The sequence below is a fragment of the Pezoporus occidentalis genome, unplaced genomic scaffold (genome assembly GCF_034315485.1).
Source record: "Pezoporus occidentalis ecotype Australia unplaced genomic scaffold, CSIRO_AGI_Poc_V1 ctg82, whole genome shotgun sequence".
Taxonomy (NCBI): domain Eukaryota; kingdom Metazoa; phylum Chordata; class Aves; order Psittaciformes; family Psittacidae; genus Pezoporus; species Pezoporus occidentalis.
The window spans coordinates 2,888,884-2,910,139 of record NW_026916181.1 but is presented as its reverse complement, the minus strand read 5'-3'; the positions used below and the strand labels follow the sequence as shown (position 1 = coordinate 2,910,139).

Genomic DNA, 21,256 nt, shown 5'->3' with positions numbered 1-21,256 from the left:
TCAGGCTGCTGTACTGGAGGTCTGCGGTGAATCTGTTCTTTCTTGAGTGCAGTTTTTGTATTTGGCTGTATTCAAATAGGCCTTCTCAGACAGCTATTATAAGTGCTCTTAGGTGCAAGTTATCTAGGCCTGCTGATTTAAAATGTTTATCTCTCTTAGATGTTGTTTAATGTCTGCCTTTGTTACTAAGGGACTGGAAAAAGCTTCATCATCATCATCAGTGACATGCACATTGCCCTGCTGCTTCCAAATACAGATCAACATTGACCTTTCCTCTACTGGATTGTACCATCTGTAAGACTTTGTAATGCTTTTGTTTAAAAAAAACACCAAAAAGCCCTAACAAAATAAGACCCAAACCCAACCAGACATCCCTCCTCCCCCCAAAATAGTAAATTTTCATTAAACTCTTACTAGCTGCAAATGTTCCTGATGTCTTGAGGTTCCCTCATAATGCTTTTAAGCTTCATGATGCATCATTTATATTTCTTCATCTGTATTTCTCTTCTGTTTAGTAAGTATTGCTGGGTTTGTGTTGTTGGTTTAGTTACTTATTTTTACTTCTGATTTCTTTTTTACTTCACAGTTGAACTGAGATTAGGTTTTACTCAAAGTTAATTATTTGGATTGGAAATAATGCTTGGCTTGGATGATAATGTCTTTGGCTGCCTGGCCCATCCTTCCAGAACCATGACTTCTCTCACAGTACTGTGTGCAAACAAGGCAACCAGGCTGATGAAGGAGGTAACCCATCATCAAACTGGTACCTGGCTGTAGGATGCACAGATCACAAAGGGAGTGAAGACAGGTTTTATAGCAGGAGCATAATCTGGAGGTCAGTGGGGATATTTTGATAGTGTATCACAACATGCTGGAGTTTTTTTCTGAAAGATACAGATCAGAAGTTGGAAGTGGGATAAAGAGATGTCATCTGTCTGATATTTTGAAAGGGTAGGCACACTTTCCCTGAAAAATTATGAAGGATCAACAGAGAAGAGGACATAAGTGCAGGAGTTAATTTACTACAACCATATTTTACTCAAAAATCTACTTTTAATAAACATTATAATCAGGTTAGTGAAATTTCCTGCAGTTTGGAGAGGATCCGAGAGAGGAAGTTCATTCATTTCATGGGGAGATAGTTTTAATGTTATTATGAACAATTTAAGTGCCGTTTCATTAACAATGTTATGGTTAGTACAATTAATAATACCAGAGAAGAAAAAGAAACATGCCTTATGTTAAACTCAGCTTTCAGTAAGTGGAATACATGCGAATGGGGATCTCGTGTTTCCTATCACTGTTTGTAGAGATACATATGTGTTTATAGAATATATTTTCATTCATATGACTTGGATAGCAAGCTTAAAAACTTGGCTGGGCTTGTGTCAGTTAATGTTTTAAAAAATTCTTGGAATACATTTGTTGTGTGTCCATGCTTGAATTGTTAGTGTGGTGGATACCTTCTGCAGAAGCCTGTGACTTCCAGGAGCTTGTAGTGTGGCCAAGAAGAGTTTGCTCAAGATAAAACTTTGAAGGGAAGATGTATTTTTTAAATGTTTTTATTTTTGTTAATCATGCACCTTAATTGCTTTATTATGGCTTGGGTTTTGTGATTATTTCCGCCATGGCATCTTGTGTCTAGAAACTTTGATGGCAGCTCGAGCTATTGCAGGGGTGTTTTTAATGGGATTTTAGATCTGCTTGTATATTTATCTCTGCATACATCCAGAGCTTCTTGAAGTGGTGAGATATATCCTCCTGGGATGGATACACTTGTCTGTAATCATTGCTAGTCATCCATTGTACATATGGATGGCTTAGCAAGTGACATCTTTATTTCCAGTTTCATCCTGAATTATACCCTAACAAGACAGTGGTGTTGGGTGGGGATGGCAGGTGAAGGTCTTAACAGTGGTTGCTGCTGAAGTACCCAGTGAGACATCACTAACGTGAAGTTGCTGCAAACAAGAGGTGAAGGAATATAGTGGATCACAAATGACCTAAAAGGGCCCAGGCAGCTGGGCAGGAGGCACATGGTGTTAGGAGCTATCACTGTTTCAGATGGAGTCAGATGCTTGGACTGAAGTTTGTGTTTTACAACTTACCTTGCAAAAAGGCTACTGACTTCCAGTACAAATTTCTTGGTGATTATTTTTAAAAGTGAAAAAGTGGACACCTAACTATGTAGATGACCTTCTGCCGTGTAAGAGCTTAAGTTATGTCGTCCCCAAGGTTGTGTTCAAAAGATACTTGAAGAGCACTTTCAAATAGTACGGATTTCCACACTGCAAGGATTGTGCAGCAATGAAACAGTCACCCAGAAAGGTTGTGCAATCTCCATGCTTGGAGGTTTCTAAGACTTGGCTAGAGAAATTCTGTCTGAGCAAGAGTAGTGTTGGTGCTAGGCCAAGTTCAAGCTGAAGGCTGGACTGGCGTGCTCCAGAAATCCCTTCCATCCAACCTTTCTGTAATTCTGTGATTAAGTAGCACTAGATGTTTCCTGATCTCCTGTAGCCACCAGGATGCCTCTGCTAAATCCTTGCACTGAACAATATTGGGATATTAATTTGGCCAATTTTACTACTGACCAGGTTGTTAAAACAATAATTATAAGAGGTAACTCACAGCTATGTTACTTTGCTATTGAAAAGCTCCACCAGTTTACAGGTGAAGAGAATTAGCCAAGTAGGCTGTAATTATGTTATTAGCTGACAAGCATGATACCATTGTCACTAATAAAGGATTGAGCTTTTTCTGGGGCTCAGGCTCTTGCATTCAGCTTGCCAGAGCATCTGACCGTCTCAAATTCATTTTGTCAAAACCAGAAGTCATTGCTCAGTAACACTGAGAGAAAATCACTGAGATTTGTAGGCTATGTTAGCAAAAATAACCACTCCTGTTGGCTTTGTGCACAGCCGTGTTTATGAATGCACAGGAGTGTCAGTCTGAAATCACTGCGCTTCATAAGGTCTCCTAAGGTCACTGAAATCCCAGAGAAATTAAAAGGATACCTGAAAGCCTCCTCTTCTGTTATCCCATATTACATTCAATGTTTGAAAGATGCACAAGACAAAGGATGAATAAGCAGCAGATAGGGCTGATTTGTTCACAGCAGTTTTATTTTTCTTCCTCCTTTCACCCTTCTGAGGATGAATGCTGTGGAAGTAGATGCTCCTGTCACTGGTACTCTAGCTGTTCTGCATGCTGCTGCCTGTCTTTCAGCTAATTCAGTTTGCATACTTGAAGGAGTTTTGGGGAGTCAGCAAAATGGTTTTTGCCTTGGTTTCATACTTTCTTCCTCAGAACCTAAGTTGGGTTTAGTTGCTGGTTTTCCCCCGCTTTCCCTCCCCTCGCCTTCCTTTTCTTTTTTTCCCACCTCCTGCCTTTCCAGCCTTATTGCGGTTAACTTGCAGGACTGCAGTTTCTGGGGCAGCTGTCTGGTATTACTGCTCTCTTGATTTGATGTGACCAAGCATACAGCATCGAGGGGTGCTGAAGAGAAGCCAGGAAAGACCAGGCTGTGGATGTCAAGTTCCAGGCTACTAAGGCATGGAGAAGGTGGCTGTAAATGGCTGATTAGTCCTAATTAATCCATAGACATTGTCATCATCCTTTTAAATTATCTCCCTCTGTCCCTTTTTAAGGGTCCTTTTCCCCATCTCTAGCTGTAGGTGTACCTGCATCGGCCGTTTGCAGGCATGTGTGCACAGATGTGATGGATTCTGCACCACCCTGCTCACTGAGGCCACCAAGGAGTGTTGCCACCTTTGGGGATGTTCAGAAAATGCCCCACAAGGTGTTTTCTGGAGACAGAGACCATCTGGAGAAGAGTATGTTGCCTGTAATATTTCAACTGGGTAGCTGTGGTTTATGTGGTAGAGCATCCCTCAAGTTCAGTCAGCTAATAGGTCCTTCTGCTCTTGTCATCTCCAGTAAAGGTTTCAGATTCTCACCGACCTTTTTGTTGGTTGCTTCTTCCTCCTATTCTCTTTTTATCACTGCATTTCATTCCATCTTTAATAAAGCCAATGGATCCTTAACTAATACCACTGCAGACCTCCCTAGGGCTCTGTATTTCTGCCTTCATTCCAGCCATCAGTTGTCACACTAGCCACATCTTTTGTTTCTTTCCAGTGTTATATTAGTCCCTGTATCTATTATTATGGCCATCATTCCTTTTGGCATCCATTAGACTATTTACTGAAGTCAGGAAAGATTAGATCCACTGATTTTCCTTTCTCAAAAAAAAAGACCCAAACAAACCAAAACCACCCAGGAGCCTTATCTGAAAAAGCTGTCAATTACGTTGCCATGATTTACTTTTGATAAATCACATTTTGTATTTTATCCAAATCTCCATTTGCTGCCATGCTTTCAGTTACTCTTTCCTTCAAGTGGTGTTAAAAATGTATACTTCTGTGCTCAAATTAACTTACTGATAGCTGTCTGAATTTTTTATTTCCCCCCTCCTTCCTACATATAAAAAACCATTATATTGACTTTCAGCCAGATGGTACCACTCCCACCATCCAGCCTGAGCATGTTGTTCTCTTTGAGAGGCCCTCATGTACAGCAGTTTCCATACACTCATTTTTGTTCACAGATCAGCCCTGTCATTGTTCTCAGTTATTCAAGCTAAATCACTTTAACCATGTGTAACTATTGCTATTTGTATTAGTGGGGGGTGGGTCTGCATGTGATTTCTCCTTTTTGGGGGGCTATTAGTTTTGTCTTGTATTTCAGCACTTTGCATAGTGATCTCACTCTTTTCCCTGCTGTTCTCTTTTTATTCTTATTGCTGAAAAGACTTGCTCTCCTTAGCTAATATGGTGTTGACAGCAAAGGCTAGACTTCTAGCAGTGCTCAGTTTTGCTGCTCCTTGCAGTGCTCTAAACATGGTTTTCTTTCCAGAGCCATCACACACTCTGCCCAGGTGTTATGATCATGCCTAATCTCCCATCTAGGTTTTTATCTTCCTAATTATCGCATCTACTTTTTTCCTTATATCCAATATTCCTAAAGTGAGATTTGAAGTCCTTTCTATAGAGAGCCCTGATGCTTTACGAAGAATGCTTTATAAATCCATAACAACATCCTCACCCAGAGCCTTGTTGACTGAATCACTTCTGCTTTGTTTGAAAGAGGGAAGATTTATTTCCTCCTGATCTCTGAATAAAATTCTTTTTTTTGCCAATGTCTTTGCAATTTTTTTTTTTTTTTTTTTTGTACTATCCCTTGTAAGTAATCAGGCTTTTTGAGGTGAACTCTTTGAAATGAGCTGCACTTACAGATTGTTCCAGGCATGTACCTGGATTTCAATAGAAAGCTTTGAATAGTGGCACAAACAAGCCCTGTTTATGGGCAGTTTTTCAGGATGGGAAGTGACATACGAGTAGCAAAATCATGCTGGAATTGGTCCTAATGTTATGTAATAAAAGATATTGAATTGATAGTCTTCACAGGTCTTCTTCACAGTCCTTTTCTGAGTGCTTGCAAAACCAAAGCAAACTGAAACAAAAGTCTGAGTTTGCAATGTAGATCCTGTGCACTATCAATGCATCCTCTCCATACAGCCCAAAGCTCTAGGTGAAGTTGCAACTTATCATAGCTGTGGTGGTTTCAGCATGAATGGTGGGCAAGCCTGGTGTCAGTCACTCAAGCCCTTGCTTTACTGGTGATGCAATGACACTGGATTAAAACTGGATTTCTAGACACTCACAGAACTTTCAGTTCTCCTAAAAGTGAAAAGGAGCTGCCTATGTTGCTAACCGAAACTGTTGTTCCTCAAAGCAAATGACTGCAGTATTTCTGAGAACCAGAGAACATCCAGCTTTCTTTATCCAGCTCCCTGGTTATAAATAACATCCAATAGCCAGCCTCATAGGAGGCTTGTGGGATCCTGTTTGCTGAAGGTTTTGTGTACATGACATGTACACAGCTCCCAGGCAGTGCGAGAGGTCTGGGGAGTGATTGGGAATGTGAAGGGCAGGGGAGAAACCACAGGGACATCACTCTTTCAGCTCTTTCAAAAAACTCTCATTTTGTCACAATCTTCATGCTGAATGAAGCTAGGACATGCTAGGACATTCCTCAAACTGCCAGCCTTTATTGCTCTAGATTTGGGAACCCCTTCTACTCTACACTTGACCCAAAGCCTTACAATTTTCTTGGTCCATCTGAGCAAATCTGAGTTCACTCCAAATCTTCAATGTTGTGGCAGGTGGACCTGGTGCATTGTGACATCTTGGGTTGGTTTCAGGAGAAAAGCAAGACTCTGGTCCCACAGTTGAAATGAACTGGAGATGCAGAGGTGAGCAGGAAGGACTGTTTGAGGGTCCTCTGTGGTTGCCCCATGCAAGAATCGAAGCCATTTGGGTGGAAGCTTCGTCAGGAGTTAGGATCTGCTCAAGACAGAGAAGAGAGGAGTAAGCACAAGCAACTCACAGGTTTTGCTGAGACATCCACTCAGGGCATTCTAGTCCCTTCTGAGACTGCAATTGAATTAGGGATCTTTTCTTCTGTGCACAGCATTCAAGAAGTGGCTGCTCAGGAGCTGACTCAGTGCTGGGTGAGCAGCAATTAAGTACAGTATTAACAGGTTACCTGCATATTCTCCCGAAGCCAAATGCCTTCTTTGAACAGCAGCATTTCAGTGTTGATGTATCTTGAAAACAAAACAACCTGTAAACCAATTAGTGCACTTCCTAGCCTTTTACTCAACAGGGATCCTGCCAAGTACCATCTCACATCTGCCCATGGTGCACCGTGGGGAAGGATGGGGCTCTCAGGAGGGGAATCATTCAGTTTAGACATGAGCCTACATTTGTGGGTTTTTATCTCATTTAACTGTAGGCATTTCCGGTCTAGACATCTACCCCTCAGCCACTTGTCTAAGGCTGAATGAAATGATAAGTTTCCTCTAACCTATTTTAGACCCTTTAGTTTGAAGTGATTTATGCCCTAAATGTGCCTGCTTCTCTCTTCAGGTGAGGAAGGATGATCAATACAAAGTAGACAGATGTAGATGTTTACATTATATGTACATGCTTTTTGCCCATGGATCCCCAAATCATGTTTCTGAGTGCTGGGGATCAAGCAGTTCTGGGTCTGCATTTCCTTTGTATCTCTGCTGGTTTTGTAATTGGCTGAGCAGACACTTTGGAGGTGTATTTCCTGTGAAGGTTTGATCAGTTTAGTAGTTAAGTTTCTGAACAATCTTTAAGAAAAGGAAAAAGAGTTTTTTCTCAACCAGGATCTGCGCCTTAGATCCAAAGGTAAAAGGAAATGAAAAGCAGCCAGTTACCTGTAGTTCAGGGAAAGCTGCAAGTTCCTTTGCTGGCCTCCAATTTGTACGAAAGTCAGATAGTGGAGTCCATTTCGTCCCTTCCTTTGCTGCCCCTGTGTACTCTTGGGGCAATTGTGATAGTTCCTTGCTTATTTCTCAATCATAAGAAAGATACTATAACATTTTGTTCTTTACTCTGAAATGTAGATCTAATCCCCACTAATGTCAGTGTTGCAGTGTCCTTGTATTTCTGCAGTAGAAGTGCTACTTCTTTCTTTAGACCCTAATTCAGCTCTGCTTTTTAAGAGAGGCATAAACAAGCTTGTCACTAAGGAGTTAACACAGCTGCTCAGCTTCCCTTCTGGTTCTCAAAACACTTTGCAAAACACTGCAGCTTCCTTGATCTTCCAACCCCTCACACAGAAGGGGGACAATCAGACTAAATGAAGTCTCAGTGCCTTCAAGCTGCTGGATTCATTTAGCTGAGTTGTCTTTGTTTAACAGGGCCTGCTTAGATGAGACGGAAAAAAACATCTGCTTTTCTCATCAAATGATAGATCTGTTATTGGCATGATTACATTTGGCAGAAGCATAAAATGGAGTGGTTTGAACAGCAGAGTGAGAGTCAGGATACTTGGGTATTTGCCTGGACCTCTTTTATACGGAAGTTTCATAGGGACACATGCTGCCACCCGTGCTCTGAGGGTCCCTTACATGAGAGTACTCATGTACTGACAACGTGAGTAGAGGTCATAGCAGAATATAGCTTTTCTCTGCTTAAAAAAAAAAAAAAGTTGTTTTTGCAACTCCTTTATTGATCTTACAAAGGCCACACAGTGTGTTTGATATGTTTTGAACTTGGTCTTATCTCCCAGTTTATGTCTCTATTACGGGTATCTAGCATTTACTTCCCCGTACTGTCATGACATATTTGTAACATGGATTTGAGTTAGTAGACAAAGGTCCTTTAGAAGAGCAAATAATTATAATACTCTATAAATATGTTGTGGATTTTTTTTTTCCCTCACGACCACCAGAGTTTGTGCAGCTTTTAAGTTAGACATTGTTATTGTTGGAAATTGTGTTGCCCATCAATATAAGTAAAACTGCTGTGTCAGGGTCTTCCTTTGGTTCACTCTCTTTGCTCATTCTTGTACTTGTTCATAGTATTTTTCTGGCTCGCTCAGAGGGTTTTTAGGAATAAAACTGCATTTTTCTGAGGGTGTTCAAAAGGAAGGAATGAAAAGCTGAAAATCTAGTTTTAAGACAGAGCGGAATGACATTATGAAAGAAATCAAAGTCAAGATTGTTGCAAAAGAAGTTCTTTTGGTCCTGTGTTCCTACAACCAATAAGCATAAATGAAAGTCCTGGACTGAAATTAATGGTGAGCTCTTCTGGCAGCTAGCCAGAAGAAGCTCCTTCAGATTATGTTGCGGAGTCTTGAAATAAGACCTGCTTCTGAAATCTTTAATTTCCTTTGCTGTCCACATGAAAAATGTGGACAAGCAAGAAACTCCATCTCTACTTAGAGCAGTGACTGAAGTCAAGTTATAGAAATTGATGCTGTCATCCTACACCTTTACAGCTTTCACAGAAGGTAAGGGAAGGTAGTAATGGTATAAGAAATTTTCATTCAGGTAACAAGAAGTGTTCCCATGTGTCACTGCTGTGTAGGCTCTGGAAGCTGATCAGAAATGGGTGAGGACTGTGATTTCATCATCTGTAGGCTTTTCAATTCTATTCCTTCCTTGTTTGGCTCCAAATCCTGTTATAACAGTGGTCACCCTAGTTGCCATCTCTGCTGGAGTCTCCATATGGTGAGCTTCAGGTCAGTCCAGGAACGGTCTGGGACTCAGGAGAAGGGGAAGTACTATGGCACTTCTTGTGGGCCCATATTCCAACCTACTTGGTTTCTCTGTGAATCCCACCTGTCTTTGGGGTGTTACCATGTGAGCAAAGGAGCTGGCCTGTGGTTAGCCTGGCTCTGCTAGTGACGAGACTAAACATTTCTGTGACTCCTTCAGTGTGTAACAGTCCTTTGAATTGTACTTAATTAAGGAGTGTACGTAATGGCTTTATTTGCAGTAGCAGACTGTACGGTAATCCTCTAACAATTGCTGGGATCCAGAGGGAAGGAAAACTCTCATTAATAAAGACTTTGGGGATAATTCCACTTGAGAGTTGCTGTAGAATTCAGAGCTGCAGGAAATCACATCCAGAAAAACATTCCCTTCATCTTTCTGCTCAGGGCTTCAGAGTATATGCAGGAAAAACAACCCCTGACAAGGCCACCATAGTTTATACATGCATCTTGGGCATGCCAGGAGGGTTTAGCGAAGGTGGCTTTACCGAGTTTCACCTTCACCCACAGTGGATATGTCCAGGTAACTGCATTGCTGTTCACTCTAGCTGATGTTCATGTGGGCTAACCAAAGCTGGTCATGTTTTTCTTTTATCTACACTTTTTGGATGGGAAATGTGAACTTAGTGTACTGTCAACCCCGTGTCTGTATGGCCAGGTGACTGCTGGACCAGGAAAGTTGCCAAAGCCCCAGATCTCTGCTTTTTCCACAGGAAAAAAGCAAACAAAAAGCCCCAAAACAACACAGGAGGAAAAAAAAGAAAAAAAGAGCTGGGGAAGAAAAAAAAGTAAGTTTGTACCAAGCTCTCTGTAAAGTATACTTGAAGTTTTTCTAGGAGAAATACACCAAGGAAGGAGAGTTATTAGTCTCTTGTCCCAGTGAAGATCCCCCTTAGCAGGCAAGACTACAGGGGTCTTGCCGTGCAAGCTGAACTTGTTGCTCTGCACAGCAACATGCCACCTGAACTGATGACCTGACAACAAAAAAACCCCACACTTTTCTGTTTCCTAATGATGCCCAAAACTGTGATTTTTTTTTTTTTATTATTATTCCAGTGGCCTTTGTTAGCCCATAGCAATGACAGCTGTGATGTGTGAGGGTTATCAGCGTTATCACTAGGCAGGTAGGAGGAGTGTTGTCCTGACTGTTTGGGTTATTTATTTACTTGTTTAGTTAATGTGGAAAATGAGCCATAAACTAGAAGGCCTCCAGTGTGAGTCTGTTGACCTTGATGATTCTGTTAAAGGTCTTTAGACATTAAATTCACACATCACTAACCTTCTTCAGCTAAATAGTAGGTGTTTTAGTTTGAACTGGTCCAAGTACAATCAGTGAAGTGGGATGAAAGCCTTCAGGGCTGATGCTTGCTAGCTCTCTGTTGGACTAGAATGAATAGTAAAAGTTCAGACTAAACCATATATCTTTTACCCAGCTAAAATGAAGGAAGATGTGTCCTATTGGGAGAGAAGGTAAGATATATTCCTCTTTTTGTTTGTTTGTTTATAGAATCATTGAGGTTGGAAAGGACCTTAAAGGTCATTGAGTGCAACCATTAACCTAACACTGCAAAGTTCACCACTAAACTGTGTGCCTAAGTGCCACATTTACAACCTTTCTGGTGAAGGAATTTTTCCTCCCCGGGATCAGCTTGAGGCCTTTAGCTCTTATCCTATCGCTTGTTAACTGGGAGAAGAGAGTGACCTCCACCTCACTACAACCTCCTTTCAGGCAGTTGTAGAAAGTGATAAGGTCCCCCCTGAGCCTTCTCTTCTCCAGGCTAAACACCTCCAGTTCCCTCAGCTGTTCCTCATCACTTGTGCTTCACCAGCTTTGTTGCCCTTCTCTGGGTCTGCTCCAGCACCTCAATGTCTCTCTTATAGTGAGGGGCCTAGAACTGAACACAGGACTTGAGATGCAGCCTCACCAGTGCCTCATACAGGGGACAATCACTTCCCTGCCCCTGCTGGACCCACTACTGCTGATAGAGGTTAGGATGCCACTGGCCTTCTTGGCTGCCTGGTCACAAGCTGCTCATGTTCAGTGGCCATCAATCAGCCACTCTTCCCCAAGCCTGAAGCATTTCATGGGGTTGTTGTGGCCCAGGTGAAGGACCCAGCACTTTGCCTTGGTGAACCTCATACTATTGGCCAGAGCCCATGGATCCAGCCTGTCCACAACCCTCTGTCCAGCCTTCCTACCCCCAAGCAGATCAACACTCCTGCCTAACTTGGTATCATCTGCAAACTCACTGTTTGTTTGCTTGTAACTATCTAGTACTGTTTTAGACAGTTTAATGTATATGAGGTTGCTTTTGGAGGGTTGAAAGACATCCAATTTACACAGGCCTATGCCCCCTGGAGTGAAAGCTGTTGGAAGATACCTTAGGACATCTCAGCTGAGGTTAGATACCTCTATTTGGGGGACTAAATCTCCACTCAGTGTCTGGCTCTGCTTGAAATCAGTGGGGATCAGGCACCTAAACCTGTTTTAGTCAATAGAGCCATTGCTTAATTCTCCTTGTTTAAAAGCTCACAGCAATTCAGGACCATTACTACAAAAAGCCATGATCATCTGTTTTTTGATGTTTTAGCTTTTGGACACACTTTCTCCAGTGATTTGCATAACACAGATGCCTGTCCTCTTGGACTGGTTGAAAAAAAGATGAGCTTTTTAAAATTCCATCTATAATCAAGTGTACTTGAATCTATTACAAGCCCACCTTTCAGAATACTAATGAAGAATCAGCCTCGTTTTTTTTACTGAAAGGTGATAAAACACTTAGAAGTAAATGTTGGGCTGTTGAGGTAAATATGCAATCAACTAATTGAGGCATGCATTTTTAGTGAAGGGAAGATGCAGCAGTGAAGTACTTGCTAATGGGCTAAGTAGAAAATTTAATGCACAAAAAGAATTTAATATATGTTGTACAAGTACACAGAACTTGCCAACCCTGATCAAAGTCCGACCTGCGTGAATTAATTTTCAAAGTGAAAACTTGAGTTCTTTGTAAATGTGAGATGAATTTGGCAATAGTTTAAGTCCAGAGAGTTAAATCTTTCCTTTGAAAAAGTCAGAATGTTTTGAAAACGTTTCAGTCTTTACAGCAAGTGTTCTGCAAATCTCTCATGCTTCCCTTCACGATTTTTAAAGGTTAAAGTAAAAAGGCAAGAAGCACCGTAAGTCAAAACAAAATGAATCTGTGGTACTTCAGATTAGCCAAGATAAAATTCCCTAAGATGTTTCCTTTTGGGAAAAAGAAACATTTGAATACCAAGATAACTTCCCCTTCACCCCCACCCCTTGTGTTTGGTTGGTTGGGTTTAGTTTTTCTTTTTTTAATTTTTAATTTGACTAGAAAAACACATAATTAATTGTTTATACACTACTAGTCAAGGCCCATTCCCAACCTAAAGGAGATTACAGTCTGAACAAAACATGGGGTGAAACAGGGCAAAGAGCAAGTTGGGTTAGTAAGAAATGGTGAGAATAAATTTAGCATGCTAAATTATTTTATAATTTCAATCCAAAGGGCAGTTTACATAAAACGTTGAATTGTTCCTTCAGAGGATTTGTGGACCTTCTCTCTTACAAACTTGTCTGGCAAATTTCTGGATAGAGAAGTAGCTCACATGATTTGAAATGAGGCATGAAAAGATCTTTTTTTTTTTTTTATATTATTCTGTTTTCTCTTCCTCTTTCTGATGAAACTATATTTTTTCCCAAAATCCAGCAAGAGCAAACACTGCATCAGTACCTTCTTACAGGCAAAGGCTCATCCCATGCCCCTAAAATTCACCCAGTTCGTGTTTTTTCCTACATCACATTTAATAATGATGGTGTAAACTCAAGCCAAGACTTCTGTTCTCTTCACATCATTCTCCTCTCACCATTTCTTTGGAGCTGAGTTTCTGAATAGGTTTCTCCCTGCTGAATGCCATTTTCAGTCTCTTTGAAAGATACAGAGGTTTGTGCAGCATAGTCCATAATGGGACCTCAACTTTTGCTTGCAGTTGTCATAGCTATAAAGCAAGGTGCTCTGTCTGAGTTGAACGTGTGTTGATGACAAGGGGACGCTGTGTTATGTGTGAGCTCCTGGTTCCTTTGCAAATTTTATGATTAAGACAGTTCATGAATTATATGTTGTATGAAGTCCACGTTTAATTACCTGAACATTTATAGCCACTATTGTATTGCAAACCAATATAACTAGGTCTGACCAAGGAGAACCCACGCGGGGGTGAAGGTCTTGTTACTGGGAATTTCCTGCTTTTTACCTCCTTGATCTCCTAATCTGCATCTGAGATTTCGTTCCTATCTGATTTGTTATTTTTGTTTTGCTTTGAATTAGCATGAGCCAGGAGGCAGGCCACATGAGAACAGAGGGAATAAACCATGTAAGCATAGATCCCACTGCTCTTGACATGAATATTAAAACTGCCATTTCCTGCCCCAGATAGCTGTTGGTGTTAGGTTAGCCAGGCAGGGTTCCTAGAGCATAGAGAAGCAAAATTGCTCATGATCATCAGAGAAAAATAGGTTGTTTTGATTTTTTAAAGGAAGGCTTGGAGGGAAATGCTGTTTTTCAGCAGGCTCTGGTTTACTCTCCCTTCTCTCAAGCAAACATAAAATAAGGCTGGATGTTTATCCCCATTGTGCAGTGGCCTAGGAGAGCTCAGATGGCCGTGGATCCCCAAGAACACATATCTGAAGATAATTGGGTTTTGTTCACTCTCTTCCTCTCTGCCCTTTCTGCAGGTGTCCAGCACACGTCCAGAGTGCAGCATCATGCAGGAGATAGAAGAGGAGCGCAGCCAGTGCTTGGCAGAGCTTATTGGGGGTAACCAGACTTCAGGTATGGGGATTCTCTCTTCTCTCCCTGGCCTGCAAGCCATCACCACCCAGCCTCACATTTGCCCTATCCATGCCACTTCTAGCCCCTTCTGCTGCTGGATCTGGGCAGTCATTCCAGCTGATGCTGAGCTCTTGCATTAGGAGGAAGATAAGTAAGTACTTCCAAAGAACAGTTCAATCAACCAACAATTTGAATAGCTTGCTGGTATTCACTCGCTGCCTTCGTGCTTGGTACGCCTAGCTGAGGTGTCTCAGTGTGCTTCATCATAGTCAATCATCTATCTCTCTGAACTGGAAGTGCCTTAATGAACTTTTCCCCTGAGAGTGAAAGCCTAATGTTGTCATAGGCTTTGGCTTGCTTCAAGGGAATTTATGGCCACTTTCTCCTTCACTTGAACTGCCCTCTGCTTCTCATGCCAAAATTGTTTCTGTCCTGGTGGTGAGACAGAGGAGGAAGGGTATGCCCCAAGGCTGCAACGTATCAATGAGATTGGGCCAGGCAGCTGATATCTGCTCAAGCTGATCCCTGGAGGATCTTCACTGAATGCAAGGATGGCTTTTGGCCCCTGCTTTTATCTACTAATACATGGTTTTCTTTGATTCAGAAACTATTTCAAGTGTCCCTGTACAGTTAGATGGAGCTGCTTAAAGAAATGTTCTCTGGGAATCCAGTAAAGGAAGAAGTCAGGGTAGTTAAAAACATTCTAAATGTTTCATTTTGGTTTTGTGGATATTTAAAGGAATTCAATTAAATACCATACATTGAAAATAAAATAAATGCTTGAAGTGTTAATAATTTTTTCTGCTTTTCAAAATTATTTTTCTCATTGGAAAGTTTAATCCACAACAGCTTTTTTTTTTTTTCTTCTTGCTGAATTAAGCCACGGAAAGTGTTTTTCCCTATTCTGATGTAAAACCACAGTTATGTTACAAGCCTTTAATGCCCAAGCACTAACAAATACATAAAAATCCTTTGTAGTTTGTTTTTCATAATGGAATGCTGAAATATTGGACTAGGATAATTCTGCATTTCCACTGGTCACTGTCCATAGTCATTTAAATAGAACGGATTCAGAAATTGCAGTTGTGAGCACTATAAAGTGTTTTTTGTCCATGGGGACAGTACCTGGTACTCCCAAGTTAGTCAGATATCCGTTGTGTGTGTCTGCATGTCCTGGGCAGAAATGGTTGCTGATGACATCAGTGTGGAACTGATGCTGGCACATCTTGTGTCCAGCCAAATTTTACAATGCAAACTGTGTGGAAAGCAGCTGGCATCCATTTGCTCGAAAAAGTCTGCAGGTATTTAAGAGCTCAATACCTGACTCTTACCTAGACACTCATGGCTGCCATTGCAATCAACAGAAGGAAACCAACATCTCTAAAGTGTTGGCTCTCAGATGGGTGACTATGGGTGAATCATATTATGGAAAAGTCTGTTTTGAAAATGGTGTGGGCTGGCAACTTCTGAGTGCCTGAAGATGTGTTTCCCCCTTGGAGCATTCAAGATATAGCATATGAGTACAAGTATGTGGAAAAAGATGTTTTTCTAGAGTGGGGCTCCATAATTCAATAAATGCAGCTGAGCATAGCTGCGAAATAAAACTTTGAATTTTGACAGTTAGGGGTGAAAGGGAAGTTTGTTGGGGAGAAATCTAAGTTGGTGATGCACAATTGTATGAAGGTGATGACAGTTTAATCTGAGTGTTGCTGAAAAGAAAATATACTATCTCAGAAGAAGAATGTAATTTTAATACAGTTCAGTCCCCCCAGGGAAGGAGAATGGAAAGGAGTTGAGATTCCCTGCCATTTGTAATGTAATACCTTGATTTATGGCCAGGTAGGTGTGCTGCTTTCTAGACATTCCACATCCTTTTGGCAAATAGAAAATCACTTGAGGTTTAACAAATTATTTGTTTTCCTTTCTAATTAAATGAGTGGAAATAAGGAAATGCACCTTTTTGGTACAGTCTGGAAATAAATCTCTGTTTAGAAGCCATTATCAATTGTATTGATCAGAGAGGCTTATTCACAGATGTAGTTTAATGTGTCACATGGATTAGTCACTTACTAAGAACATCCGATGGGATTGCTGAGATTGGTCACTGGCTCAGGGTAAGCAGGTAGATTTCAACTGATAAACAATAACATCTGTCTTAATGCTGTTTTGTCTTCAAGCACACATTCCTTACACTGTGTGTATATGCATGGGTGAAATTGATCCTTTCTTTTCAAATTAAACCTCTGTGGTTTTAGTGCTGGTAGTGGGTGCCAATTTCTGTTCCTAGTGTCAGCAGTCCTGGACTGCAGGATGGGAGTTTCTCTATTCCCTGTGAGGAATGTGATTCAGTATCCATGAAGTTATCCAGATTTGAGGAGACTTTAGCAGGGACACAGCTGGTGTCAAATGCATGACCACCTCTGATAAGAAGAGGTGAGCTTTTCAGCATGGGAAGGGCTGCAGAAGATGCAGATATTGCAAAAACAGCAGGGAAGACCAGTTTAAGGTGGCATTGTGTACACAGGAGAATAAAATCACTCTGAGATCAAAGTCTGGACTTTAAAGGAAGTTTATAACCATGAGAGGATTCTGAACAGCCTTTCTGGGGGTCTGCGGGAAGGAGTGTTTCATTGACTTCATGGCAGAGCTTGCCCCGTTTATGAAAGGGTGTGTAGGATGCAGTTGCGTATTGCAGCACAGGATTGGATTTCGTGAGCGGGACTGCTCATACAGTCCTCTGCCTTGTTATCTTTTTACCTCCATGCTGAAATAGCTAGTAAGGATGTAACTTGAAAATTGTGATTCAATATGGATATTCTTTACCATGCAAACCAAGACTAAGTAGACTGAGACCAGTTTGTTTTACACAGGTAGATAGCTATTGCATGGGAATGATTTTTGGTGAGGGATTTCTTTCCCTTGATTTTAGGTATCTCTAGTGTATTCTGGCCTAGTGTAGGCATCTCTTTTAGGATGTGGTGTTCATATTGTCTTGCCTGTTCACAAGATCTTCATTTACTGTGAGGGGGTTCTTAGTGAGTATCTCAGCTGTTCTGGAAGTAACCACGCTTCACAGATGATTCCTGGCCTGGTGTTCACTGGCTTGGAGGGGATTTCAAATCAGTTAAGTCCCAGTTCCATCATTAGGAGTGATGAGAATCACATACAGAATTGCATTTCAGGAAGCTAGGCTTTCATTGGGGTATTTGTTAGATGATCTTTCCAGCCGTTTGGCCCCCAAAGAGTTCTCACAATATAATTTGAGGCATTATTAAAAAAAATCATCTGAAAAACCTGTTTCTGTGCAAGTGGCAGGATTCTTCCCTCCTCAATGCAGCCAACAATGTGTAAAGTGCCTCATCTCAATCTCAGTGCAGACTATGTTCCTAAAGACCTAAAACTCAACTCAGAGAGTTTGTCTGCATCATTTCTGTGAAGTGATATAGAAGGCTTTTGCTGGGTTTTGACATGTTGGAAAAAGAATTTTGGTTATTCCTCCCTTATCACAGAGCTAAGGACAAAGTGCTGCTGGATTGCGTAACACACAGATGTGTGTGCTGGACTAGTGCTGCACTAGTGAAGTCTGTAGTTTTGTTATGTGTGAGTTGTCTCTTTCCTTGCCAGGAATGGGCCAGTCTCATAGCTGGCATAGCTGGGATGCGCTAGATGAAATACCATGAACGACACAGATCATGTCTGCTTGTAATTATACAAATGTGAATCATTAGCTGTGGATGCCTTAGTTTCCCACACTAAGCATGTTTTAATCCCACTCTGTGCTAGTCTCACAATGGGTCTCTCTGCCGACTTTGTCTTACTTGATATTCTTAGATTATTGCAACTATGGCAGCACTGTTGCTGCAGTTCAGATGACTGCTGGGTCTCTTGGCCTTAGTTTTTATCCTTAAAAATAGAAATGCTAATATTTTCTGTCAAGCAGTGATAAGTACAAACAGATTGAAAAGTGTCCAGCTATTTTACAATTGGGACTTACAAAAGTACTGTAGATAGAGGAATAGGAAATGCAGTATTTTGGCAGCACCCCACAATTTAAATCCCCAGGAAGCTACTATGTATCTGGGGATACAATAACACCCCAAAAGAGAAGATTCACGTCATCCAGGTTAGGTTGCCTCTTTTCTTTCCCACTCCTCTTTTCCCAGATAAGCCTGTACATCAGTCTTCAAAGGCTGCGGTAGCAGACTTTTGTGGAATTGTTTTCCCAACAGCTGCTTGGGGAGTTCCTTGGGAAAGCTCAAGTTATGTCTAACATACTCAAAGCCACATTGCCCTATATGCCTGTGCCGGGCAATGCAGTGCTCTAATGGGTGTGAAGAGGCAGGAGTCCTTCCTGGGCAACTGCAGTATCAGTTCAGCCAAGTCAGTCTCAGCATCTGAATGTGTTCAGTGAAAGCCCTCTCTGTGACCCCACTATACAAGTGTGATGAGAAGTTCTGAAGGATTGCTTCACAGAAAGCAGTTTGCACACTGGCAGCAGCTACTGCAATCACAGGTTGCAAGGTGCCCAGTAGCATCTTGTGCTGTCTTCTCTATGTTTCTCTTTGCTCTCTGGCTCTTCTCTGGTGGCATTTCCAACCACAGCAATGTAAAACAAATAAAGAAGGCGATTTCACTGCCTGGGATTCTCCAAGGCACTCGGTAGTTTTTAGGAGCTTATAATAAATAGAGTTCCTCAGGCCTCTGCATTATTTTCAAAATGCTTACAAACATATTTCAAAAGTGAAGAATGTGATCACAGCCCCACTAAAAAACAGTCTTTTACTCCAGATACCTTTTCAGCCAGGATATCTGTATGCAATACAGTGACTGCTTAGCTGATAATACAGTTAGCAGCAGTAGGGAAGCTCTCCCAAGGGTTTGGAGGAGAGGATGGCTGAAGGGGGTTTTGCTTTCCAGACTCACAGATGGTGGCAGATATCTCTCTGTATGAAGTATGGCTGAGCTCCTAAAGGCTTGCTGCAAGGCAGGTCTCACCACTGTGTTACTTCTTGCTGACTTCCACTTTTTTATGCAATGATCTGAGAGCACAGAGGAGGGTTTTTTGGTTTTGTTTTTAAGAAATCTTTACCTCTCCACGGCTGTAGTTTGCAAACAGTTCAGCTTAATCTGAAGTTCCTAAATAAACTGATAATAATAGTAATAGTAATTTTTGTTTTTAAAGTAACCTTCTCTTTTTCATTAAAAAGCCAAGTAAAGCAATCGGGTCCATGTCAGCTGACTTTGCTCATTATCTGTTCATCTTACACTTGCTAATCAATTCACCCTGCAGTAAGATATTCTCTCAGAAGCAGGGGGGCTATTTAGGGATAGCAGTTGAATAAAGTACTGTGACTTGTCTTTGGGTGGGATTAACAGCTCTGGAGACTGTGCCACTGTACAGGAAGCATGCCATTGTACGGCCAACAGCCTTCATGAGAGATGAGAATATCAGGCAGCACTTGGGCTCAGGAATCCTGGCCCACTTTTGGAGTTTACTTTAACGACATGGTATTTTGAGTGTGAGGGAAAATAAGAACAGAGAGGGGAGGCCTTTGAACCACAGAAGACTCTTTACTATCTGAGCATGTGGGAAATGGTTTTCTGTGTTAACATAGTTTCTTGGCTTAGTGTCACTAAATCACTGAGGTTAGTAGGGACCTCCTGGTATCATCCAGTCCAAACACCTACTTAAAATGCAGTCAACCAAATCAGGTTGCTCAGGGCCATGTGCAGTTGGGTTTTGATATCTCCAGGTCCAGAGACTCCACAATGTCTCTAGTCCAGCGTTTAAGTATGTTATCAGGGGAAAAAAATATTATCAAATCGAATTTTCTGGTTTTCAGTTCTTCAGTGTGCCCATTGCCCCTCTGTTTTCATTGCTTTCCCCTGAATGTTGTTTGATATTTGTACACATTGATGAGATCCCACCTGAGCCTTCTCTTCCCAGCTCTTTTGGCTTTTCCTCAGATGTGGAGGTCTCATAATCCTTGCAGCCCTTTGCAAAGCATGCACATCCCTCATGTGCATGGGGATCTGGCACTCCAGATGAATCACCAGCCCTGAGCAGAGGGAAGGATCACCTCCCTTGACCTGCTGGCAACACTTCTAATTCAGCCCAGGACTGCATTCACTTTCTTTGTGACAAGAGCAAACTGCTGGCTTTTGTTCAACTTGGTGTCCACCAGGACCCCCAGGTCCTTCTCTGCAGAGCTCCTCTCCAGCATGGCATTGTTGTGTCCCAAGTGAAAGATTTTGCATTTCCCTTTGTTGAACTGCTGTCACTTTATGGTTTTTGTCACTTTATGTCACTTTGTGAACTTTCTTTTTCTTTTTTTCCCTTCTCCAGAAGGGAAGACCCTTGGCTTGGTTTGGATCCTAAATTCTTGAAGTTAAGTGCAAATGAAACAGGCTCAGAACTTCACAGCTGAAGGCTGTCAGCTTTTCACACCAGCATTTTATTTGTCTGTTCCCCACAGTTTAGTAGCTTGGAGATAGCTGAGATTATTTTCTAACTGTCCGCGAAAATTGCCAATAGCATCAAGTTGCTACAGTCATGCTGCTTCTGATACATCAAATACAGCGCTGCACATTTGCAGCGTAGACCTGTCATTCAAGCAGGATTTGAAACCCTATCAGAAAGTCAGAAAAGTGGAAAAATATGAAAGAAAATAGTGCCAATCACCTCCCAAGGCCTGTTCACATTTGCTTTATTTGTACATTTCTCACTTGTTGTAGGCAATAGAGCCAAGTCCTACAAGCTCATCAGCAGCATTGTCTCATGCAAAGAAATACAGGTGGAAAGTGGCCCATGTTGTTTAAACTGAATACTGTTTTTGCTGTTCTACAGGCTAGAGCAGACGCTAGCTTTAACAGCCAAATTTGGAACTTGAGGTTCTTTGTCAGTCTCCCTTGAAGAAGTCAAGGAGTGTTTGATGGGAGAAGAAGCTGTGAACATATGGAAATTAAAAGTCAAGCTGGAAAAACATTAATGAAGTTTAAATTAGGAGCCTGTTTATTCATTGCCATCTGTTTATAGTGCAGTAAGATAAGAAATAATTAATAATTTCTTCCTTGCAAAAGTTCAAGTGAATTCTCACCTTCCAGTTACGTAAGACCTCCTGGGATAGATGATGTGTCAGTTGGATTTGTACGACAGTCTGGTTATCAGGAGCTCTCCAGGTGCTCCATTGCTAGAGCAGGCACTACTTGGCTAATGGCAGCTCAGGCACTCAAGGTAGTGCACACAGCAGGGT

At 41.5% G+C, this 21,256-nt stretch overlaps 1 protein-coding gene across 1 annotated transcript in view; it reads left to right on the top strand.

Moving 5' to 3' along the window:
- Positions 1 to 21,256, top strand: part of VIPR1 (vasoactive intestinal peptide receptor 1) — a 103,492-nt gene that overhangs the window by 19,471 nt on the left and 62,765 nt on the right. Inside the window, exon 2 of the mRNA XM_062603930.1 lies at positions 13,907 to 14,003. Within this exon, the coding sequence (XP_062459914.1) occupies positions 13,907 to 14,003 (97 nt within the window). The remainder of the gene's footprint in view (positions 1 to 13,906; positions 14,004 to 21,256) is intronic.